Source organism: Zootoca vivipara, chromosome 2 (genome assembly GCF_963506605.1).
Source record: "Zootoca vivipara chromosome 2, rZooViv1.1, whole genome shotgun sequence".
Taxonomy (NCBI): Eukaryota; Metazoa; Chordata; class Lepidosauria; order Squamata; family Lacertidae; genus Zootoca; species Zootoca vivipara.
In genome coordinates this window covers 93968542-93995264 of record NC_083277.1, presented here as the reverse complement: position 1 = coordinate 93995264, position 26723 = coordinate 93968542, and the positions used below count along the sequence as shown (strand labels likewise).

At 41.0% G+C, this 26723-nt stretch overlaps 1 protein-coding gene across 10 annotated transcripts in view; it reads right to left on the bottom strand.

Moving 5' to 3' along the window:
* CACNA1G (calcium voltage-gated channel subunit alpha1 G) overlaps window positions 1–26723 on the bottom strand; it is a 177558-nt gene that overhangs the window by 28152 nt on the left and 122683 nt on the right. For 6 of the 10 annotated variants that reach the window (XM_060271874.1, XM_060271876.1, XM_060271877.1 and 3 more), the window contains 8 exons: window positions 26139–26352; window positions 20591–20641; window positions 9010–9161; window positions 4060–4169; window positions 3676–3809; window positions 2564–2634; window positions 466–544; window positions 230–351 (listed from right to left, as the gene is read on the bottom strand). In XM_060271874.1, coding sequence (XP_060127857.1) covers window positions 230–351; window positions 466–544; window positions 2564–2634; window positions 3676–3809; window positions 4060–4169; window positions 9010–9161; window positions 20591–20641; window positions 26139–26352 — 933 coding nt within the window. The remainder of the gene's footprint in view (window positions 1–229; window positions 352–465; window positions 545–2563; window positions 2635–3675; window positions 3810–4059; window positions 4170–9009; window positions 9162–20590; window positions 20642–26138; window positions 26353–26723) is intronic. The other 4 variants (XM_035104356.2, XM_035104360.2, XM_035104361.2 and 1 more) reach the window with 3 other exon arrangements.

Genomic DNA, 26723 nt, shown 5'->3' with positions numbered 1-26723 from the left:
CCATGTCGGTAGACCTTTTCTGCCAAACTTAGCCTTTCTAAACACCCCATTATCATGTGGAAGGCACACAAAGGCTTCTCACTCATACAAATAGCCAATGCACACAACCTTGCAGCAATAGCTGATTTCGATGCAAACATCAACATGGAACTATTCAGCACCGTCCTAGCATGAATTCCGCAAACCATAAGAACATCTGTCTCAGCACTCATTCTAATGGGGATTTTACCTTCATTATCCCATTCCAGTTGTCTCCTGTGGATACACGGAAGAGTGTGAGAAAAGCCATCCCAAAGTTGCGAAAAGTTGCATGCCGCCCTAAGCCCTCACAGGGATGAGTATCGTCACATTCTGTATGACCAACCAAAAATAAAGGCAATTTAGCCATTTGCTTTCTTGACAAATAACTATGTTACTCTGCCTCATCCAATTCTATGCAACAAACCGGTGGAGCAGAGAACTTACCAAGGTCTCCAAACAGCTCCACCCCAAGGGCTGCAAATATGAAAAACAACAACATGAAGAGAAGACCCAGATTCCCCACCTGTAAAGAGAAAAGAAAAGAAGGGAAATAAAAAAAATCATTGATGTATGTCTCTTAAGTAACCCCCATTATGGGAGATGTACCACTCAGCCTCCATTGTATAGGCTGCCTTTGTCTCTTTTTCCTCAGTAACTTTAACAAGTCCTGTCTAACCACTAGTAGTAGCCCAGTCTCATGTGCATGTGCATGAATACAAAAGCTTCAATCCTAGGTAGTGAAAGTGGAGAAAAAGCACATGAACAGACAGAAATAGTTCAAGAAAGTTTGTATTGTTACCAGTCACCTGGCTGAACAGTCAAAACCTGTTTTTGATGGAAAACTAGCTTCCCAATTCTACTGGGCAAACAGTTTTAGTAAAAAATAAATGAGTATGCATTTAAAACTTTGCCCTGTCAAGGACTGTCATATAATTTTGCGCACTGTCTGCTGCACAAGCACAATACCAGATTGTGCACAATACAGATTGTTGCATTATGCCCACAATGTTGCATTGCCATGGCCACTGAAATTCCATTCCAAAGTCAGAGTAATTCTAGATGAGGGATAGTCAACGTGATGGTGCTGTCCAGATGTTGCAGAACCCCAACTCCCATCAACCCCAACCTGGTTAGGACTGATGGGAACAACATCTGAAGAGCACCACGTTGGCTACCCTGCTCTAGACTATCTGATTTATTTGTTTAATTTCCGCTTAGAAATACAGCAAATACCTTTTTCAGTGCACCACATTGCTAACTGCTGTGGGTCACACAATGCAGTCTACTTTGAAGTCCCTCCCTGAAAGTTAGTTCACCCTTGAAGTACCCCTGACTTCCCTACAATGCCTCCTGTTCATGAGGAGCACTGATCCTACCATAAATCATAGAGATGGAAGGGACCACAAGGTAACCTAGTCCAACCCACTGCAATGCAGGAATCTTTTGCCCAAAGTGGGGCTCAAGCCCACAATGCAGAGACTAAGAGCCTCATGCTCTACCGACTGAGCTACCTCGGCTGTCATACGTAATGTTGTCTTTACATTTTCTCCTGCTCCATCTGCTCCAATAATTTAAAAGCAATCCCATGTATTAATTTCCCTTTTCTATGGTTAAGGTGGATTGTTTCTGACCGTGCACAACCCCAGCCATTTTACAATCCTACAGAGGGGAAGTTTCCTCTCTTACTCCTTTCTGCCACTGCTCATTGCATCGAGTTACTGGTTGGATTTGAGGTGTATGCACACAGCTCTCAAAACATGTATTTAGCTTTAAAAAAATAAAATACAGTGGTACCTCGGTTTAAGTACACAATTGGTTCCGGAAGTCTGTACTTAACCTGAAGCATACTTAACCTGAAGCGAACTTTCCCATTGAAAGTAATGGAAAGTGGATTAATCTGTTCCAGACGGTCTGCGGAGTACTTAACCTGAAGTGTACTTAACCTGAAGCAAACTTTCCCATTGAAAGTAATGGAAAGTGGATTAATCTGTTCCAAACGGGTCCGTGGAGTACTTAAACTGAAAGTACTCAAACCGAAGCGTACTTAAACCAAGGTATGACTGTAAAAATAAATCCCACGACTGAGAGGAAGAAGCATTCATGTCCTGCTTGTGGGCTTCCCATGGGCACCTGGTTGGCCATTGTGAGAACAGAGTGCTGGATTAGATGGGTCCTTGGCCTGATCCAGCAGCATTCTTATTATGTTCTCATTTGCTCCAAACATATGAAAGGCAGCATGTAAAGAATGAGGCTGAGCAGAGGATAAGCTAAACTGAACTGACATTTGAGGTACTGTGATAAAGCATCTTGCCCAATCTGGAGATCCTCCAACCATTAGAATTAACACTTACTAAATTCATAGTAAAGGTAGTTCTGAGCACAGAGAAAACACACATAAGGGAGATATGCCAAAACAGCAGCAGCAGCAGCAACAACAACAATAGCAGCAGCAGCAGCAACAACAATTCACAGACTTCTCAAGGAAATTCAAAAATGAGGGCAACTCAGCAGAGGTCTTTATGATAAAAGACACAAAGGTTACCTGAGGCAGCGCTTGCATCACTGTGTCCAGCAGAGCTCTCATCCCTACAGCCATCTTCAGCAATTTCAACACTGCAGAAAATGAAATGTCCTCTGCATTATTGTCACACAATCGGCATGTGAAAAGGAAATAAATATTTCAGAAGGCATATCAGGCTCCCCAAGTGATGTGGCAAGCATCCTTCACTAGAGGTGAAAACGCATTATAATGAAGCGCTCTGTTGTTGTCAGGATGTTCGTAACAAGTAGAAAGACCTGTGAACATCATGGCCATCTCCACTCACTAAATTGGGTGCTGCTGACACGGTGGCAGGAATACAAGAGTGACCTTTTCTCCTGGTGGTGACTACCGCTGCTGAGTAAAGTAAACTGGTTTGGAAAGGTCAGAAATCTATCTGATATACTGATGACAGAATTCAGCTTCAAGCTAAAGAATTAAGAAGCCAAGTGTATCCCCATCAATTTCCATCACAAGACGACTGGATAAGAAATAACATGAACTCATGACCTTCAGAACTAAGCACTTTATAAGCTAAGAACTAATGCCACCAGCTCCAGTCATTCTGTAACAAAACCCTTTAGTGCTTTGTTGCTTGGAGTTGGTATCACCACACTACTGGGAATATAGATGGCAGAGGTTCATCTAGAGTGCCTGAAGACCAAGCAGTTATGGTCCTTCCCTGTATGTAATGCCTGCCACACAACTAACTGGTCATAGCAGTGATGGAAAGCTTCTTCTGAGTCTAGGACTAGAATGATCCATGTTCTACTCCCAACACAGTCACAGAGGCCACTTGGTGACCTTGGGCCAGCTGCACTCACTCTCTCAGCACAACCTATCTCAAAGTGTTGTTGCATTGACAAAATTGGGGAGATTCAAACCTTGTTCATCACATTGAGCTCCTGGAGGGGTGTGTGTGTGATATAACCCAATCCAAAATGACTTGCAGGTAATAGCAGGACAAAGTACATTGAGGTGTCTATTAGCTAGGCCGTTTATGCTTGGAAGTATAGCCGTGCTGCATAGGAAACCTTACAATGCCGGGAATTAACAGTTCCACTGGGAACAGAAACTGTGTGGCTGGAATGCCCCAGGAGTAAGGGGAGACTGACCTCGAGCAATCCTCAGGACCCTCATGATGCGGATAATGGTGGGGTTGATAGGCAGTGATGCATTCACCTCAATCTCTTCCAGCGTGATCCCCATGATGGACAACAGCACTATTGCCAGGTCTAATTGGTTCCACCTGAAAGCGACACAAAAATCAAGCAGAAAAAACTGGTAAAATATTTGCAGTGGTGACAAAAGGATTCCAATTATTTCAGTTATTCGGAACTGACTCATGAACTGATGCACCACCTCAAGCAATTTTTGTGATGAAACACGTCAAACAATTGAAAAACTATTTTATAGAGTACTATTATAGAGTTAGTCAAGTCTGGATATATCACTGACTAGAACAGAAAATGCAAAACCCAAAATTCTTAAGGACTTACCTGTCTTGAAAGAACCGACGAAACCCAAATGCAATCAGCTTGAAAACAGATTCCATGACAAAGATGACCGTGAAGATGTAATTGCAAATCTTCAGAGCTTCATCAAGAACCTGTAATGTGAAGACAACTCCCAGGTTACTGCAATATCTTAAGGGGAGGATTTTGCTTCCTGCAATTACCGGCCTTCCTGCTTTCAACAGGAGCCATTATTATTATTTTAATCTGAAAAGGCAAAATGAAGAAGGGGCAGGAACGCAGGCATATCACAACTCCTGCACAGTGTTAACATTTAAACTGCTGCTGGCTTCCCAAGTGGCAGTGACAAAACCAGGCTCTCCTATTTTTCATGAAACCTGCATAACAGAAATGATTTGCAGCTGGATAGGAGCTGAGTTCCTGTACAGCTGGATTGATTTCGTACTATTTCAGAGGAAGGCATCCTGGATCGTGGTATCAGTGCTGCTTCTGAGCACGAGAGAAAATGTGATTTTGTTCTTTGGAGCACATGCAGTATTTCACATGTTGCATTATTTAACACACATGAGGAATATAGACTTCCATGCTTGCAAGTGGAGATATGGCTCTACACTGGGCAATATTTGATAATATAACATTATTTTGGGATTGTGGCAAACGTATCTATAAGATATACAAAAACCATAAAATACAATTAAAACCAAAACCTTAGCATTGAGCCCTGCCCCCAGGCTACCTGCCATAGCCTCAGCTGACTTGAAAAAATCTGGGCTGGGAGTGGGCAGAATCTAGAACAAAGCCCTGAAAGACGATCAAGAGGGCAAGCAGCAGAGCACATCAAAGGCACATGGAATTAGAGAAATGTGCAGCAAGACTGGCTGATGGAATTAATTAACTAACTGTGTGAAAAGCAAAAGTTAACTTGTGCTCCTCTGGTTCATAATCAGTACATGCCACTGAGCTATGCTATAGTTCAGAACACACCTAACATTAGCATGAGGTAATTGGATCATATAACAAGCTTCCCACAGTATTTACAAGATGCTCCTGTCACGTGGGTCATGCACCGCCACCTTAAACATGGCGTTTCCCCCCGCTGATTTCTTTTTAATTGTCTCACATTACACATTCAAGTGCTATTTAGCTACACTGACTGATTCACCTTTGCTTTCGTCTTGCATTTATTCCTTGGCTTCTCAAAGTAGCAGGGAACAAAAATAAGCAACGCTACACTAATTGGCAGCCATTTCCATTGAGCTATCATAAGCAAGTGATTTGGCAGATCATTGCAAGCGGTTTGCCATTATAATTTGAATGTGATCCTAAATACAGGAGTTTGGCATGCGAATATATCAGGGACCTGCTGCCTTGCCAAAATGCTGAGTCACCACAGCAGAAATATTAAATCCCTCAGGCTGCCGACAGTAAGATGTGCAGTAAGATTTGAAAGATTTCAGGATTTGATCTATAGATCATTTATTATTAATATTATTATTCTCAATTTCTTAAATAACCCCTCCTTTTTAGGGAATCTGCTGAAACATGGAATTAGTTTTGTGTGAGAGAGAGAGAGAGAAGGGGGGGGGGAGAGGGAGAGAGAGAGTCCCAAAGCCCAAGTGCCTTTTCCAGCTTTTTGGGGGCAGAATTTGATAGTCTCCTGTTACCAGCCATTTTGATGTAAAATTCTTCATATATTCTCTCTCATCTGCCACTTTACATGCAGACTGAACTGCCTACTTGTGTTATTGAGATCTTCCAATTCTAACTTAATTGTCTAATTGTAGTTTTTAAATTGCTTTGATTTTATCCTATTTTGTTGAAGTTCTGCAGCATTCATATTGTGTTCAGATTACCCAGATTCTCCACCTTTTCTTCCTAACGGTCTTTTAGTTCCTTTTAGAATTTTTTTTTAAAATTTCTTCTTCCACCACCACAGCCGGTGTTGCTCATGTTAAAGGGGCCTCCCCTCAAAGTGATACACAGAAGAGTAAAAGGCGGATGAAGCCTCCAAAACAAAACAGCATAAAATACCGTTCAAACTTCCCAGTACAATAAAACACAACCCCAACAGCAACTTCATGAAGCCTTTGGCACATGCCTCATTTCAGGGGGAATGAGGGCTGCCATTCAAAGACATTTAGGGCTTTGAAAATCTAAAGCAGCACTTTGAAATGGAAATGTGGAAACTGACATCCTGCAAAGTTCCCTTATAATAATTTGGCTGGTCAGACTGGAGGTTCACTGGTATACAGGGTAATGAGTGGAGGATGACTAAATTTTACGGCCTATTGCTATAGTTAAAACTTATTCTGAGTTAAAAGAGATAAAACTGACAGCTCTGGAAGTCCCTTCCAGGCCTCTCATTTGCCTCTTCCAATCTCTTTGCATTAAAATCAATGCACCCTCCCCTCTTTACTCACCGTCTTCTAAAATAAATGGCCTCAAACACTGTTTTGTTTCTCATGTTAGCGGAGGACATTCTGTGCTCCTTGTTTTTCTTTGCTCTCTCAGTCACCTTTCCACAAATTGCTCTGGGAGACCGTGATAAAATCTAAGGGGCCAGATTCAACAAATTTATCCCACTAGTGGAAGCCAATGCAAATACTCGCACTAGTGCAGGCATCTCCAAATTCGGCTGTCCAGATGTTTTGGGACTACAATTCCCATCACCCCTAGCCAACAGGACCCATCAGGGATGGTGGGAATTGTAGTCCCCAAACATTTGGAGGGCCGAGTTTGGGGATGCCTGCACTAGTGCAATGGGGCTCCCCCCTTCTTCTCCTTCAAATCCACTTAAAGGAAGGCCAAGAGAACACTCAGAACACCACATGGAAGGAGGAGAGGGGAGATTGTCAGGCAACGGGGTCAGTCAGGTGCATGTGTCAGAAGACCCACAAACTGAGTTAACACCGGTGCTTTTCTTTTCCAGGGTGTACTCAAGGGGACGCAGTACCGGTACCTCTTTTTTGTTGTTGTTAAAAAGTGTGCCACTTACTATAACAACTTCATGGTACGTACCGACACCTATTTTTCTAGAAAGAAAAACACTGTTAACACTCCCTTTGGTTGTTTGGATAGACACAGTACTGTAAGTGGATGACTGAACTGAAGATTTGGGAAACAAAGTTCATTATGTTCTTTCTCCGAATTGTAAAATGCAAGAGGGCCTGGGGTTCCTGCAATTTACATACAGCTTTCAATGTTCAGAACCCTAGGAATGGCCAAATCAGTCCATTTCAGGTTCTCCCAGTTTTTAATATTCCCAGTCTTAGGTCCTCATGAAAATTCATCAGCTTTCCAGTGTGTTTTCCCTAATATTTTCATTTTTATACTGTTTTATTTATTTTCATGGTACAGAAGATAAATTTTGAGAAAACAATTGTTATAACAGTAAACAACAAATAACTTGTCCTGATAAAATTGCAGGCTTTCATCATGCCATGTGTTGAAGTTTCACGCCACTAATATTTAGATCACGCCACTAATATTTACATTTTTGTAAGCAATTTTCAGCAATATGCTCCATTTTCCCAAGCAGTTTCCCCTAATATAACACTTTTTTGTATGTGATTTATGTAATAAATTTTCATATGCTATTTTCACTAATATATGGATTTCTCTGTGTACTTCCCTGTAATATGCACATCTTTTAGTTACAAAATTCAAAGATGGGTGCGTTCTGAAGGATTTTAGTTCAACCATTGTTTCAGGAAGTGTGAATCAGGCAGGCTCGCATTATATTTGTGCATTGAACCAAATTTCTCCCATATCCCTACTTTGAACACCTTTGGTTTTATCCAAATTGGATAGGCCTTAATGGTGAACAGTTCTTATGAAAGCATGAGATTCAAGATGGGGCAACCCTGCCCTGCTCCATTGTACAAAGAAACAGTTATAAACCATTGGCTTCCACCATAGTCTTAGGCATGATGATAAAGCACCTTGCAGTGGTTCTTAGAAACAGATCCAAATCCTATCATAGTAAAAACAACAATCAAGGAATGTCTGTCACTTAGTGCTTTCTGCAGCATCCAAAGAAAGCATCTCCCTGATTAGCACCTCTCATTCTAATGGGGGAATATAAAATTCAAAAGCCTGATGAAGATTATGAATTTCTCTTTTGGAAATAAAAACAGGCAGTTCTTTCTGTCTCTTCTGAAAAGCTACTTGACCTAGCAAAGAGGTAGTAAATAATTTCACATCTTGATTCAGTCGAGAGATTGGGCCATATGCTCACTTTCCAAAGAATCTCTTTTGGCTTTGCAATGCAACAACAGCTAATGTTGCTTAATTAGAGGAAGGTCATAAAATCAGGGTGGTATTGAGCTATGTTTTACGCAGAGTAGAAATTAAAAACATGATTAAGTTAGGTCCACTAATTTCAATGAGCCTACTCTGAGTAAAATCCCAGGCTAGGATTCGGTCTTGAGCACAAACAGAAGTATTTCAGGAAGTACAACCTTGCTGCTACTGCTACCAACTCCAAAATGTATGACTAATGCTATATGAGTACCTTAGGGAAGATACTTTGCACCTCAGCTAATACAGAGTTGCTTACTAGTTGGCTTATAACAAGAACACCCTGAGTGTTTTACTGAGTTAGCAGTAGTTACAGCAAAAAATATAAATATTTTTGTTAAAGCCAATGCTATGGGCTGTAAATATAATCCTTGTATGTATGTATGTATGTATGTATTTTATTTTGGTTTCTTTGTGTTTTTATGTTTTTATGATTTGAATGATTGCTATCAACCAGGGTTCTTTAGCTGGTGCAAACACTACTCTCACTCGGTTAAAAACTAGATCCCTATATCACCATCATCTCCCATTCAGACGGTAGAATGGCCAATGCATAGTTCTTTCTGTTTCATTCTTTTTTCCCCATGTTAATGGATGCAATGACAATTCCTTATCAAGTCTACAACTATGTTTGCGAACCACCCACAGCATCTACAAATACTTTTTCTGGCCTACCTTTGGCTGCTGGTAGTGCTCCATAGCCATGGTGATGACATTGAGCCCAATCACACCTGTGATGAATAAATCCAGGTAATGGGTGGTGCACATTTGATGAATCAGAAGTCGGAAGCGAGAGTAATCAGAGTAGTAGGGTTTACACTGTGCCTCTGAAAAGGAAAAGAATGGAGAAGCAGATCAGGTAATTTCTCCCTGTCTTAAGACCAGTTCAGCATTGGCTTTCAAAAATCCCAATTGATACAATCAATCTAATTCATTATGATAGGTTTTCAGCAACAAATGGGGTGTGGCAAAGGGGATTGTATGTTACCATCATTAATGCATAGCAAGACTACAGGATCATCTATCTGTACCAGCAGCTACAATAAAACATGCACAACAGCCGGGCTTTCAGGATTAGAGATAAGGTGAGTATGACATGGAATCATTTCAGGTTCCAACATAATGTTTAGTGTAAAAATTCACTGTTTGGATATCTATTATTACACAACAACACTCTTAATTTACGTAAAAGAAAACAAGAACTTTCAATCAGAATTGCAAGTCTGTGAGGTATAATTACAAGGCCCGCTTAATGGGGCATTCAATCTCCACTGAAAAGGGAGCTTGGAAAAGATTTGAGGCAGGTTGGAGACAGTATGCAGTGGTTTTTGGCAGAGAATAGCACAGCACTGTAATATGATATTTTAAAGGCTTCCCTCTATATTTTGAGAGTGTGCCTAAATGTGAAGGAATGTTTGCCTGCCAATGGGATATGTGTTCTATTGCAATACAGTGCCCAGTTAACATTGGGCATGTAAAGCTCGACTACTTAGCTGTGAGTTCAGCATAATATATTGTATCAGGGCGAGTGTTTAAAATGATACCATGGGAGTCCTCGTTATTACATATTTTACATGGCTGTTTATTTGTATATATTTTGAAATTTTATATATGGATGTTTTATGATGGCCTATACAGTGGTACCTCTACTTACGAATTTAATGCGTTCCGAACGCACATTCGTAAGTCGAAAGAAATTGTAAGTCGATTCCCATAGGAAAGCATTGGGAGAAAAAAATCGTAAGTCGGAGCAATCCTATCTAAAAATTCATAAGTAGAAAAAACCCTATCTAAACTACATCCAAGATGGCGGACGGAGCTAAGTAGAAACATTCGTAAGTAGAGGTACCACTGTATTTGTAATGCCTAATAAAGATTTGGTGAAGTAAGTAAGTAAGTAAGTAAGCAGGTAGGTAAGTAGGTAAGTAAGTAACATGGGATTCCAGGCAGAGAGGATAGTATAAAAAGATACCAGTAGATATTGACTGGACAAGCAATATACTATGATGTAAGGGAAAAATGTAAAGAGGCAGTGGGGAAGAAAGTTAAAAAGGAAAAAAAATGGACTGTTTGAAATAGCAGACATGAACTCATATAACTGCATTTCGAAATACAAGGTAGGGAAATGGAGCGGGGGGGGGGGGGGGAGAAACAACCCCAAAGTTGTCAGAGCTATGAAAACAATTTATGAAATAATGCAAGTGATTGCTCAGTCAGAATTTCTGTCTTGAAAATAAATGATCTTCTCATTTGCGTGTGATTGGCAAAGTGCAAATGTCCCTGTTAGTCTTCTATGTTTGGCTGCATCGGGGATGACACTTGCTCTTTAGGCCTGAATGTTCCTGCAGATAAACTCATTTACTCACCTAATCTCTAACGAGGAAATGCCAAGTCTGAGTCTATAATTCAGGGCAATTTTCAGATAGGCATTATAATGTACCATAAAATGAAAAGGACTGTCTTGAAGATGTCAGAGTGTAATATTATGACCATAATTAGATGATCAACTGGTTATGAAAATTATTGAGCCAAGAGAATTGAATGGTGTGGGGTTTTAGCTACTCTGAACAAAAAAAAGAAGAAGGGGGATTTCATATATTGGTCCGAACAGAAATCTGGGGAGGGTGAAGTATGAGTATTTGTGATCTTGAGGAAAAGCTAAATTTTAGATCACATTTTTGCAGGGAGTATGTATACAATTTGATTCTCAGATAGTCAAAATTGCAATCTTCTTAGCCATGCATAGCACAGGCCCCTTATGTGAAGATCCATACGCCTGAGGGCTCAATTCGGGCAACATTTCCCTATTTTGAGAGGGAAGAATCACGTTACACAAGGAAAACCTAAGACAAATTACTTTAGGTGTGCATTGGAGAGGACCTGGGCCTGTGCCTCTTACACATGAAATGATCATCCACCTGGGTAAGGGATTAGCTGTATGACTTCCAATATCCCCATCCCACAAGGTTTGAGCACCAGGGAGAAGACTAATAATGGAGCAACTTATCCTGCAAGGTTTGGTGAAGTGATCCCAAACATTTGCTCCAGTACTTTGAAATAAAGAGGCTGCATTGATTTTTTTTGCATTAGGAGCTGCCAGTCTATAGATAATCTGACCCTGAATGCCATGGCATAATATTAAAAAGTGAATTTTGTTGCTGAATTTATTTAGCATTTCTTAAAAAAACAACAACAACAAAAGCTACACAGGTTGGTAGCTGACTGACTGACAACATTCATCAGAGCTCTTACATTCTGCATAAATATCCATTAAAAACTTGAGATATCTCGATGGCATTATGCAAAACTATGAAGAGGAAATTAACTAAAATGTTTGAATACAATTAAGGTTTGAACTGGGGCCCTGGCTATGAACCAAGTTATAATTTCAAAGAGAAACCCCATTATAATTTGCTGATCTCTTTTTGTTCAATACTTATCCATAATTCACATTCAAGCATGAAAAAATGTCACAATTTCTGCCTTTTATATGGGAGGATTTACTTATGAATAATTACACTGGAATCCAAGGGTTCAGCTATGACTGGCAGATTAATTCAAAACTCCACGCAGTAACAAAAGAGGCTGTTAACATATAGCAGGGATTTTCACAGAGATTGTAGAATGTTACCTGCATAGCAACAAAGCATGTGGCAGCATAACCTTATAAGCAGGGCTGCCCATTTTCCATTCTGTATACTGTGGGTGAAGACAGATGTAATATTTAAAGAGATGGCTCAGCAGGTTCTTCACCTCTGACATGAACTCAGCTTCCTCTCTGCTTCATATTTGCTTGAGAGGTATTATGCAGTCTATCAAGCTAAACACTGGAGCACCATCCGTCTTGTCCCTCCCTCATGATTTAGGTGAGCTGCTGGCCTTCTCAAAAAAATTAAGTGCCACGCATCCATTTACTTGTTTTCATATTAATTCTTTGCTGTATTAGAGAAGGAAAGGTTGGACACATAGTGGAAATATCTGACAATGATGCAGGCACTGGCCAATTGGCACTGGCCATAGCCAGGTTTGCTCAACCAGAGTTCAGCTCTGGAGAAAAAAAAAAAGCTACATTTTTGGACTGAATGAGAAGGTGCTTCCAAACCTGCTCCTATAATTGATAATATCTGTCTTCACCTTATTTTTGGTAAGGCTTTCTCCTAAAATTCCTATCTGGTTAAGTAAAAAATAAATAAATCACAGATTACTTTTCAGTAATTTAGCCAATTTTAAAATTGTGCATCAGATTGATAAATCTGTAACATAATTGATATAAACATTTTGGTATCTGCCAATAACTTTATTAAACATGTCAGCCCTGTTTCAAAATCTTGCTCACCACCAGCTTTCCCATGCTTGGCATGCTGTCATGCATATTACTGGAAATTACAGCTTTTACCTTAAAATGAACCACAAACAGTCACACCATGCTTCCTGTGGGCTTTAAATTAACAGCTGCTGAGTTTAGGTGGGCAGGGAACGTTTTACTCTTTTGAAAATAAAAGTGCTATTTCTTTTTGCTGGTGTTATAAAGAAGCCACATTTCTGATTGTTTGTAAGTTTTGGTACTTAAAATGTCTCATTCTAGACCTGACATCCGTGCCCCCCTATGCAACAGCATTATTTGTTCTAGGAAATATTTGAGAGGTACCAACATCTTGGGAAATACAGACATCTGTTCAAGTCTAGGTGATGAATCATCACACAAAATGACACCACACCACCAATACTGCTACAATACAGTGACTGGGTCAAGAACAAGAAGAATGCTCAATTAGTTAGGAAGATACTGGAAAGATTAAGACAACCACCTGACATCGAGGGTATCAATGGGGTGTGTGTGCATGGGGCGGGGGAGGGAGGAAGGAAAATGGTAGGCAAAGAAAAGCAAGAAAATAAGGAGATAATGACAAGAAGGCCTATAATAAAACAACAGGTGCCAGCAAGGGTGGAGAAGGTGGGAAACAGGTTCTAAATCAAGCTGCTTTGGAGGGCTCAGTAAAAAGCAAGGAATGAACTTCTCTTGGTTGATTATGCAGTCACATTGTTTGATCAGAAACCAGAATCCAGGATATAAATCCATCTTTTGTGTAATAGTACCGTCGTCAACTTACACAGAGTGCTGGTGATTCAGACCTCATTTTATGCCGATAGTAATAGAGAGGGGGTAGAATTAAGGTAATTTCAGTCTTCCCTCTCATCTTGGAAGATTAGATACAGCTTTAGCTCTCTTTCACACCAGAGGGAAGGAGGGAACATGACAAAGGATTATTGGATACTGTCCAGTGTGCATAGCATGTCAGAGCAATAAGGCTCATACAACCACCATATTGACCTCATAGTGATTGGCGACCCCACTGAGTAAACATGCCAACTGAGAGCACCCTTTTATTCACAATTTAGGCAGGACATAGCCCAAAGCAGGCAAAACATATTCCTATTTTTCTTTGGATTCTTTAGAATGATGTTCTGAAGTGATCTGGTGTGGCAGCTGTAACTAGTTGTCTAACAGTGTTGGCATTTGTGTATCATTTTGAATGGCATCAGAGGCAGCGAACATTGCATAACGTTTCACAAATAGGGGGTCGAATACTCCCCCAAGCCTTCATTGAGTGGATAAGCGGTCAGGGATGCAGCTCTTACTAAGCAGCTGGATTTACAAACTGTCCAGAGAATATTGAGTTCAAAGTGAGGCATGGGAGTAACACTGACATTTAAACAAGTGGTTTTATTAGTCTTTTTTTTTTTTAACTGAATGGCATTTTTAAAAGCAAAGTGGAAAATGGTTAAATTGTCCCCATTGAGAGTTTTCCAGCTGTGACAGACAGCATCCTGTCCAAAAATAAAATCTTGACTTTATACCAGTAAACAATACAGATAGATAGCACCGTTTTCTTTCTACAATTTGTAAAATGCAAAGAAAGAAAGACATCCTGGGTTTTCAGGTTTGAATGACTCATTAGGGCTCGTTTGTAGAGCATGGGTATCATTGGTTTCCTACTGTCACACACACTTAAAGTACTTTCACAAAAGAGTCTCTCTCTCTCCTTTCACACCAACGAGCATTACATTGTGTTTAATAATGCGAGCACCAGTATGAGGCAACAACAAAGGGAAGACAAAGCACAGGTCTGAGAATCAGACACAAGAAAAGGCAAACTAAGAGGTTCTTTGTGAGCCTGCACTGAAGAATGGCCCACTTGGGACGACCCCAAAGCATTCAAAACAAACAAATGCAACGGAACACTCAAATGTACACCTAAGATTTTAAGATTAGACTCACACTGAAAGGACAAGTCTCAGGAGATTTTCCTCTAGCTCTTGTCCAAGGGGATGGACAGGACTGATCTCCTAGCCCACACAGAGAATATGAACAGCAGCCAGATGTATGGAGGAACGTGACTCATAGAAGTAGAAGGCCCAGGGATCGCTCTGAGTGCTTAGAATTACACAACCGTTTTGAAGTGCTCATGGAAGACGAGGAACAGACTCCACCTGAGGATCTCTCCCTCATCACAGTTGATGAGGAATATGAAGACGAGCAACCAAGTCAGTCCTCTGGAAATATGCAGGTAACCTTGGAAGGGACAGCACATAGAAGAATCCCAACCAAGCCTATGAAGAGGCGTGTAGTGGTGATTGGGGATTCCCTACTGAGGGGTACAGAAGCAGTGATCTGTGGGCCTGACAAGATGTCTCGAGAGGTGTGCTGTCTACCTGGGGCCAAGATCAAAGATGTAACAGAACGGCTGCAAGGAATCATAAAACCCACCGACAAATACCCCTTCCTTTTGGTGCATGTGGGAACCAATGACACTGCAAGCCATAGCTTACAGAAGATCAAAAATGATTATGAGGCTCTGGGCAGGAAGTTGAAGCAATTAGATGCACAAATTGTCATCTCTTCTGTCCTCCCAGTTGAACGACATGGCCCAGGGAGAGAGGGAAAAATAGGGGAAGTGAACAACTGGCTTCGCAAATGGTGCAAACAGGAACGGTTTGGATTCCTAGATCACGGTCTGCAGTTTCTTGAAGATGGACTTCTGGCAAGTGATGGACTGCACCTCACAAAAGTTGGGAGGAATGTTTTTGCCACAAAACTCAAAAACCTCATCAGGAGGGCTTTAAACTGACTTATGTGGGGGAGGGAGACAGTGGTCCTGAAGGTAGGAGTCTATCAAATGCTGAAGATGATCATCCAAATGTCAAGGACCAAATGGAGCAAGCAGCATGCAGACCTAGTGGTGGGACGAAAATATCCTTAAATAAGAGACATGGGGGAATGATCAACGGTCTTCAATGTCTGTATACTAATGCACAGAGCATGGGAAATAAACAATATGAACTTGAGCTCTTGGTACAGCAAACTAAATATGACATAATAGGCATCACTGAAACCTGGTGGGATGAGTCTCATGACTGGAATGTAGTAATAGAGGGATACAATCTATTTAAGAGAAATAGACCAAACAGGAAAGGAGGAGGAGTAGCTTTATATGTTAGGGATATGTATACCTGTGAAGAGATCCAGGATTTAAAACTTCAAAGCCAAATTGAGAGTATCTGGGTCAAAATTAAGGGAGAGAAAAACAACAGTGATCTCATTGTGGGAGTTTACTATAGATCCCCAAGCCAAACTGAGGACACAGATGATGCCTTCCTGGAACAGATGGCCAAGCATTCCAAAGGAAGTGAGATAGTAGTAATGGGGGATTTCAACTATCCTGATATTTGTTGGATGTCAAACTCAGCCAAGAGCATAAGGTCGAACAGATTCCTCACTGGCCTTGCAGACAACTTCATTGTCCAGAAAGTGGGAGAAGCAACAAGAGGATCAGCCATTTTAGATCTGGTCCTAACCAATAGTGATGACTTGGTTAGTGGGGTAGAAGTGGCAGGATCATTAGGTGGGAGTGACCATGCTCTTCTGGAGTTTATTATCCAGCGGAAAGGAGCAACCAAGCATACTAAGGTCCAAATTCTAGACTTTAAGAAAGCCGACTTCAGAAAACTTAGGGAAACGCTGGGTGAAATCCCATGGACAGTAATACTAAAAGGGAAGGGAGTTCATGATGGTTGGGAGTTTGTTAAAAGGGAGATATTAAAAGCACAACTTCAGGCAATACCAATGAGACGGAAACATGGAAGGTGCCTAAAGAAGCCAGGCTGGCTATCTAAAGAACTTTTGACTGAGTTAAGATTTAAAAGGGATATGTACAAAAAATGGAAAAGGGGGGAAATCTCCAGAGAGGAATTCAAACATATAGCCAGCACGTGTAGAGACAAAGTCAGAAAAGCTAAAGCACAGAATGAACTCCGGCTCGCCAGAGAGGTTAAAAGCAACAAAAAGGGCTTTTATGGGTATGTCCGTAGCAAAAGGAAAAACAAGGAAACAGTGGGGTCACTCAGAGGAGAAGATGGTGAAATGCAAACAGGGGACAGAGAAAGGGCAGAACTCCTCAATGCCTTCTTTGCCTCAGTCTTCTCCAAGAAAGAAAACAACGCCCGACCTGAAGAATATGGAGCAGATGATTCAGCAGGGGAAACACAGCCCAGAATAAGTAAGGAGGTAGTACAAGAATACTTGGCTAGTTTAGATGTATTCAAGTCTCCAGGGCCAGATGAACTACATCCAAGAGTATTAAAAGAACTGGCAGAGGTGATTTCAGAACCACTGGCAATAATCTTTGAAAATTCCTGGAGAACAGGCGAAGTTCCAGCAGACTGGAGGAGGGCAAATGTTGTCCCTATTTTCAAAAAGGGGAAAAGAGAGGACCCAAACAATTACCGCCCAGTCAGCCTGACATCAATACCAGGAAAGATTCTAGAGCAGATCATTAAGCAAACAGTCTGTGAGCACCTAGAAAGAAACTCTGTGATCACTAAAAGTCAGCATGGGTTCCTGAAAAATAAGTCATGTCAGACTAATCTGATCTCATTTTTTGACAGAATTACAAGCCTGGTAGATGAAGGGAACGCTGTGGATGTAGCCTATCTTGATTTCAGCAAGGCCTTTGACAAGGTGCCCCATGATATTCTTGTAAAGAAGCTGGTAAAATGTGGGCTAGACAATGCTACCATTCAGTGGATTTGTAGCTGGATTACTGACCGAACCCAAAGGGTGCTCATCAATGGCTCCTCCTCATCCTGGAGAGTAGTGACTAGTGGGGTGCCACAGGGTTCTGTCTTGGGCCCAGTCTTGTTCAACATCTTTATCAATGACTTGGATGATGGGCTTGAGGGAATCCTGAGCAAGTTTGCAGATGACACCAAGTTGGGAGGGGTGGCTAACACCCCAGAGGACAGGATCACACTTCAGAATGACCTTAACAGATTAGACAACTGGGCCAAAGCAAACAAGATGAATTTTAACAAGGAGAAATGTAAAGTACTACACTTGGGCAAAAAAAATGAAAGGCACAAATACAGGATGGGAGACACCTGGCTTGAGAGCAGTACATGTGAAAAGGATCTAGGAGTTTTGGTTGACCACAAACTTGACATGAGTCAGCAGTGTGATGCAGCAGCTAAAAAAGCCAATGCAATTCTGGGCTGCATCAATAGGAGTATAGCATCTAGATCAAGGGAAGTAATAGTACCACTGTATTCTGCTCTGGTCAGACCTCACCTGGAGTATTGTGTCCAGTTCTGGGCACCACAGTTCAAGAAGGATACTGATAAGCTGGAACGTGTCCAGAAGAGGGCAACCAAAATGGTCAAAGGCCTGGAAACGATGCCTTATGAGGAACGGCTTAGGGAGCTGGGTATGTTTAGCCTGGAGAAGAGAAGGTTAAGGGGTGATATGATAACCATGTTCAAATATATAAAAGGATGTCATATAAAGGAGGGAGAAAGGTTGTTTTCTGCTGCTCCAGAGAAGCGGACACGGAGCAACGGATTCAAACTACAAGAAAGAAAATTCCACCTAAACATTAGGAAGAACTTCCTGACAGTAAGAGCTGTTCGGCAGTGGAATTTGCTGCCAAGGAGTGTGGTGGAGTCTCCTTCTTTGGAGGTCTTTAAGCAGAGGCTTGACAGCCATCTGTCAGGAATGCTTTGATGGTGTTTCCTGCTTGGCAGGGGGTTGGACTGGATGGCCCTTGTGGTCTCTTCCAACTCTATGATTCTATGATTCTATGATTCTATGATTAATGCAAAGAAATGGAACATAAAGAATGGTAATGTTGAGGAGATTCAGGATTTATTAAAATGAGCCGGGTCATTTTTTGCAAGCCATATATATCTTTAAAATCCCTTTCTGATTTATTCCTCTGTAATGCTCTTTATTTTTACACAAATTGTATAATTACAGTTGCACCTCAAATTAGCCCTGTACTTGTCAGGGTCTGAGTTAATGTGCATCATGCTTAAATAGGCACCATATTCACTTAGCCCCTGGAACTATCATATAATTTGAAGAACATGGAAAAGTCTGCCTGCAAAATTGCTGTAGACAATTTGTCTAATGTATGCAACCTTTCCTGGTTTTCCAAGTTGCAACACTTGCCAGAGATATGTTCTTCTGGCTTACAAACCAACGGCTGATTCAATGTTTGGCAATTATGACCAGGGTCACTGAGGTGGCAAAGTCCTTAAGACTCTCACACGAAATATGCCCAGTCTGGTTTTTACAAATGCATGGAGTGACTAGAAGGATTTCCTGGCAGCCAATGAGAGGTCCAGTTATCTTATGCTATGCAAAGATGTGGACTTGAGTTGAGCAATCAAATTCCTGTTGCTATTTTGAGTTTTTCTGAAGGTGGATTAAAGAGACTGTGCTTTATTAGGCAATGTTTGATTCTGTGCTTGCTGAAGTAAACAATTTGCTAAGCAGGCCCAGAGCTATAGATCTGATTTGGACTACATGCCTATCTGTCTCTTGCTAAGTCTTGATTAATGAAGTCGGACATGACATCACTTTTTCTCACACTGAAAAGAACACAAAAGTTCTCCTTTATAATTTGTTTAAACGTGTGGATTATTTATTTTTCTGTGGAGGAACATTCAATCGCAGGAGCCCCCACTGCAGTCTAAAGGAGCAGAACCTGGACAATGGGGTATCACCCCTTTAAGAACTTGGGCTAAGGCTTGGGCCCTGTACAGATAAGGAGCTGTCCCCTAAACAGATCATGCTGTTAGGTATACAGAGGTACCTCGGTTTTCGAATGTATTTGGAAGACCGTTTGAATTCCGAAACATTTGAAAACTGAGGCACAAAGGGTGGTCTGCAAATTTCATCGAGAAAATTGAGAAAAATACAGCGGCACCTCAGCGGAAGCCATTCGACTTCCGAGGTGTGTTCGAAAAAGGAAGCACTTACTTCTGGGTTTTCGGCGTTTGAAAAGCGAAACGTTCGTCAACGGAGATGTTAAAAAACCGAGGTACCACTGTATACCTAACAGCATGATCCCAAATGCATTTTGGAATAAATTTTAAACTGGTTTCGGTGGACTCTTTCTTCTCAAATTACATAGCTGAGGAGAATTGTCCACATGCACAGATCAGAATCTAGGTAAGTAAAACATCGAGAGCGGATGCAGGTATTACATTTTACTTCAAGATACAGTTAATAGAGCAGAGCTGCAATGCCCTCCCCAAATATCTCCTGATATTTTAGGGTTGCAAAATGGGGGAGGGATTTTGCCAAATGTTCTTGTGGGTTCAGGAATGAATTGCATCAACCATTTTTCTTACAAAACTCTCTTCTGAAAAATCATCCCCAATCTCTAGATCTGTCTTAAACCAGGTCGTACTGGGGGAGGATACAAAACATTATAGGACTGGGGTAGGGGAGCCCATTACAGAACATTCTGCAAAAATATATTTGTCACCTGAGGTGACACTAATTTTAGCTCTGGTGACTGCCCCTCTCATGGTCAGTACAAAATGAGGGACCTCTCCCCGAGTCTCCACACATCTGTACAAGGTTAATCACCACACATCAAACAGCTCCAAAGTGGATGACCCAGGCATTATCCCAAAAATCTCTTCCTGATAACAACCAAAAAATAAAGAAAAAAACAGCGAAGGGAAGTTGGCAAATGGTAAGATTAAAAACATAACATCAAAATGTGTCAGTGATAAGTCAAACCTGCAGACGTTTCTAATTTTTTTAAAAACAAGCACAAAAATAACATGCGTGAAAAGGCCTTCCACCACACACAATCTAGCAAGCTGCCTCATAGGGCCAGTGGGCAGCCGTTAAGTCACATAGCACTGCCATTCACGTGAGACAAAGACAGCAAGGACTTCCCAGTACCTGGCACTGCACTGGCTGAGCTGTCCATTATTACATCATCCAGCATTAGATCTAGAAGAACGAAAGGGCATTAAATCACTGGAGAGGATGCGAGGCCAAACCTTCATTCCATCTTCATCGCTTCATGCACCCGTCACTCTGACAAAGCACGCTGTCACCCTGGCAGGGCGAAACAAGGGTTCTGCCTGCCTAAAACCGTCACCCATAAACACACCCACACATTTCAGTAGAGTTTAGATAGAAGCAATGTAGAGTATACCCTTTGTGGTGCAATGGGTCAGTGGATTTGGCTGTTAACCAGAAGGTTGGTGGTTTGAGCCCACCCAGGGACAGGTGTGGGCAGGATTCCTGCATTGCAGGGGGTTGGACTTGATGACCCTCAGGGCCCCTTCCAACTCTACAATTCTATGATTCTATGAGCAGAGAGCACCCAGTTCCACACCATCAGAAGGAGGGTGGTCATTATTGGCAAATCAGCTTTTTAAATTTGTAGGCAAGGACGATGTGACCTTATGATTTAACACTTGTACAGTACCTAGCCATTTGAGATGCAGTGTAATTAAGTATTCATAATAGTATAATTCATGTTGCCTTTCAGTTTAAAAGCCCCAAGATTGGCATTAAGAACATTATAATATAGAACTAAATAATGCTGTTAATGTCATTAAACAATAATATTAAGAATGAAAACACTCTGAATACTGATAGGCTGGGACTGCGAGAGGCTACCCCAATGGGTTGTTCACACTCAGGAATTCGTACAGTAACTTTTTTGCAGCAGCAGCACATCACCATCAAACCTATGTTTACAAATCTCTTCAGTTTCCAAACTCTTTTCACAATGCAGCAGTTGGGAAGTGCGCACACACATACAGGGCAACATAAACCCAAGACACCTCTGAGATAAACAGAACTAGTTGATCCTGAGCATTGTAATGGTTGGTGAGCAGAATATGAGATTTTAATCCACTGTGATGCACTGGCAGACAGCTAAGGGGAAAATGGTCCTCTCTCATAAATCAATGTAGCCTTCAGGGGAACTATATGTTACAGTGGAATAAACTAGGATTATTACGAGTAAATAACATTGGCAGGCAAAGGGAAGCCCCAAATGCAACTATAGACCATTCCTTCCATATTCTCAGTCAACAAAGTATTATAGTTATCAGCATGACATCTGGGATAGCATGACCTCAGGGGAAAAAATGAATGTTGTAATCCTTTCTAAAGAAATATAAAGGAGAAACCTGCTTTCTTGTAGTCTTTTGACCCAAAGCAATACCCTTGCTCGCACTGAGGCAGTGGAAGACAAGAGTGCCTGGCGTGCTCTGGTCCATGGGGTCACGAGGAGTAGGACATGACTAAATGACTAAACAACAAGTACCCACAAAATCCCATTAAAACCAGTGGGGCTATGCCAGGACTAGCATAGACTCAAGTAACTACCTAGTCACATGGTCAGTACTGGGCCCAGGGCAACATAATACAGCACAACCTTGGCATCAGTATTGGCCCCTGTGTGATAAGTAAACATAGGGAGTTGGATGGGGAAATTATATTTACTACAGTCTTCATGCCACTTACCCCAGAGGAATCTCACCATTTCAACCAATGGGTTATTTAGAACTAAATATTTTAAGAGGTGGAATGCTACATTATGTGCGAACATGTAGAACAAAACTCCAGTGACCACATCTGTTAGGAACCCATTTGGAGTAGAGAGCTGGCAAAGGGAAGGGCTCTTTATCACTCCCAATATTCATTGCTTTTCTACTTCAGTGCCTTCCTCTGAACTACTTGAGTTCCAGACATGTTTGTTAGGGGAAACATGCATTTAGACTAGAGGGGAAATTTGTGCAGTCTGCATTTTTAAACAAACCAACCTTATAGGCCAGCCCTGGACTTATATCAGTTCAGAACACAGCTGACAAATCACTTTCAGCTTAAAAAAAAGCATACAAAGATGTGTATTTTACAGAAAAATGCACAAAGTATGCACTTCTAGGGGGAACTGCATACAAAAGTCCATGCAAAATATGTACAAGTTAAATGCATATATTTAGTGCATTTCCTTTTTTTAAAAAAAATAGCAACAAATGGGACAGAATATTCCTTACATGCAAAACTGACATGGACCAGAATCAGGGTAATTCATCCACCCCTAAACTAGAATTCTGTGAGGGGAAAATAGGGTTGGCTAGTTGGAGCAGGAAAACAGTTGTGTGATGATGAGATAACCATCCTGACCAGGGATGGCCGCTGCTGTAAGCAAAATGCCATGATGCCCCAATTCAGGCCCCCACCTCATCCTTGCCATCACACACACATTGCCACCGGCTCTCCCAGCACAACTGTACCCTTGCCTGTGGCTGTGCCCACACTGCCACCACAATGCAGTAGCAGTGAGGGCCATGGTGTTGCAGTGGCTGCACTAGTGAAGCCCCAGGGAGGCTGGCAATGGTGCAATGGCAGTGGTTAGATCTGCTGCCTGAGGCAGATGGCTTTCACATCGCCTCATTGACAGGGTGCCCTTGGTCCCAGCCCCCATTGCCAGCGCACACAACTTCCCCACTCCAATTGCTCCCTTCCAAAGCTACCCAATGGTTTGGAAGTGGCCACCATAGATTTGTAGGCACTTATTTTTCCACATAGTTCTGCCCTTAGGCACATTTGTTGTACACAAGTCAAAGAGTGTTCTGCCAGGGCAAACTCAACTGGCACTTGTGCCTGCAATCTTAAAAAAAAACCTTTTTCCTCATAGTACTAAGCAACAGATTTGTCTGCTAATAAATGCAATTTTCACTCCATACAATCAACCCAACAGACTGCAAATGAATGTTATGGTTCTGAAATGGTTATAAGAGGACAATTTCTTTCTTCTGTAAATTTTATATGGTAGTTTCTTTTACAGACTATTATGAGCAGCAGTTGAAGAAGTTGTTTAGCCTAGATAAGAGACTGAGAGAATATTTGATAGCCATCTTCAAATATCTTAAGGGGTTGTCACATGGAAGATGGAGCAAGCTTGTTTTCTCCTGCTCTGGAGGAGGGTAGGACTCAAACCAATGGCTTCAAGTTACAAGAAAGGAGATTCCGACTAAACATCAGGAATAACTTTCTGACAGTAAAAATACATTTTTGTTTAGGCAAGCCTACCCAGACATGTAGAATACTGGTGTGTTTTAATCTCTTTTTGCTTACTGTTGATTTTAATTATCTTTTGAATGTTTTTAAAACCTGTACTTATCTGTTTGTTTGTTTTTTACTGATTATTCTAATGTTTTATTTTTGTAAACTGTTTAGAGGTTTTAGAGAAGCTAAGAAATATGGCAGTGGGGCAAATACCACAGTGTCTCAAGACAATATGGGAAATAAGCAATGAACAGGCAAGTTACAGTAAGTACACTGTGCCAGACAGAGGGGCAGGCCAAGAGTCTAGTGAACCAAGGAATAATGAAGATGGTTAGTAAGTTCCCCAGGGCTGTGGCCCACTGAGAGGTGTGAAGGCAAGTAAGCATAAAGGATGACAAGGGGCAGGCCTTTCACATTTAACAAGAAGGGGTGGGTGAGAGGAGGCATGCCATTTTATATTTCCATATAAGGTCCTACTATGTCAAAGTTAATCCTACGTAGGCCACAATTCTGGGCCAGATTCCATGGGACTTCATCACTTTCCAAATGTGTTAGAGGCATGACTGGAGCTAGCTTTCCTTTAAAATGGAACTCTTTCAGTAGTGTATAATTCCATTCTTAAAATCTTCCCTATTCCCAGAGTTACTTTACAAGGCTTCCCTTTTTGTAGCAAGAAGCTGCATTTGACAAAACTCTACGCTGGCTGGGAGGCCAAGACTGCTTTATGCACAAAAGTCTGTGAGGCTTTTTGTCTCTTTACCATGTTTACCATGTTATTACCACTAAAATATTTGCAGATGTTATACCAGCAAAACACGGGTGCATGCATACTTTTCACTGACACTGACAGATACTGTATACTACCAAAGTATCTCCAATAAACCTTTTCACCTTTTTGCCTTTATGCATCATGGGATGTTTCATGTGTACAAAATCCCATGAACTTTGGCTAAAAAGAGAGCATGAACCCCAAATACATGGGCAGTCCTTCCTATAACATGGTTGTATGTTCCTTGAGCTATAAATCTAAATAGTCATTGTCTTGGAAAAAATTATGTCAGTTCTGAAATATTTTGAAAGGTCACTTGTGAACACTACAACCTCATAGCTCATTATGGAGCTCTCTTATTTCTGAACAGTGTCACAAAATTCATTAATAAACCACAGTTTCAGCATGATTTATTCGTTTCAGATCTTTTGATCTGGAATCCTTACCCTCAAGTAAATAATGTGAAAATATAATCCTCTAAATTGTGAATGTCCTTAAGTACCTAGATATTAATTTCATATAATTAATGCTTAAAACACACACAAACACACACACCACAAATCATGGTCCTATCTTGTTATACCTATAAAACAACCATACAGGGAAATGCACCATTTTTAAAAGTAACAATTAAACCACAGCAACAACAGCAACAACAACAACATCAAAGAGAGATTCCTACAGATTTACTGGTGTCAGTCTGAAAGGGATGAAATAAATGTGGAAGGGATAATGGGTTGGGGAAAAGCTATAAGAACACTTAAAGATGGAAGTAACAAGAGTGATACGATGAATGAACGCAGGGGCATTTGGGCGGGGGGGGGGGGGGGAATCCAAGCAGAACAGAAGGCATGCAAGATGGAGGAGAGTACCTCTGACCTGTGACCTCTGACCTGAATGTAATTTCCTGTTTTTCAATCAAACAGAACTGAGATAAAAAAGATAATATGTATGTCAAGTTTCTCAGATTTTTAGAGACACATCTACTATGGTTACAAAAGGATTTTTTTTAAAAAATATTCTAAGTGCTCCAACAAGGTTGTGTGCCAGTGGATCTACTTAATTTGGTTAATTTCTATCTGGTTATTTCTTTTATCATTTTAAAGAAAAAAAATCTGTATTTCTCAAGCAAATACACTATATTTTCAAGCATTTCTAAAACAAGGCTGCTTTTTATTATTACATCCTTGAATGCATGATGCAGTTTCATCAATCGATATGCAAACTGGCTTAGAAATTGACAAAAGTGATTTCACTGTGACATTACAAGGCTGTAATAAACCAAATAGTGAAGCTAATTCTCAGCAACAGTGCTAGACACGCCTAAGATTCTTGGCCTGTTCTGGAACTGTTGGTTTTTGCATTTGACACTATTTGGGTAATGCTAAGCTTGTGCAATAAAAAAATACATTTAAAATTATTCTTTTTTTAAAATCACCTAGCGTATAAAGTAGTTGCGAATCATGCAGCCATTGCTATGTTTCTGCGGCTCGTTACTTAGCCTATGCCGGAACTATATCCTTCATGCAAATTTCATTGCTGGACATGCTTTTTAAAGGAATCTGAGCTTCAGGTGCTAGGCAGGGAGTTACGGGGAGACTGTCAAAGGTCAAGCAGGACTCAGAAAGATGAGGAAAGACTACCGACCAGCCATCTGTTTCTCCTTACTCCTTCTCTTTTTCTCCAGCCGCTTGAGTCTCTTCTCCTCTCGTCTCTTGGCTTCTTCTTCTTCCTGATGCTGACGACATTTATGAAAATTCTCCACCACAACTCCCACAAACATGTTGAGGACAAAGAAGGCAACAATCAGCAGGAAGGAGATGAAGTAGAGGAGCATCCAAGGGTTATAGTTCATGATTGGCTACAAGGCAGAGAAGAAAGCCATTTAAATTACAACCTAGGAGGGTACCGGGGACAAGGCTGTATAAATGTGCAAAATAATATTGGAACATCCTTTGTCCATGAAGATTGTGAGATACTGGGAGGAGCTGTACCCCTTACAGTTTTGTTTTGTTTTTTGGTTCTTTTTACAAAACTATTTCTTCAATAATAATAATAATAATAATAATAATAATAATAATAATTTATTATTTATACCCCACCCATCTGGCTGGGTTTCCCCAGCCACCCTGGGCAGCTTCCAACAGAAATATTAAAATACAATAATTTATTAAACATTAAAAGCTTCCCTAAACAGGGCTGCCTTCAGATGTCCTCTAAAAGTCTGGTAGT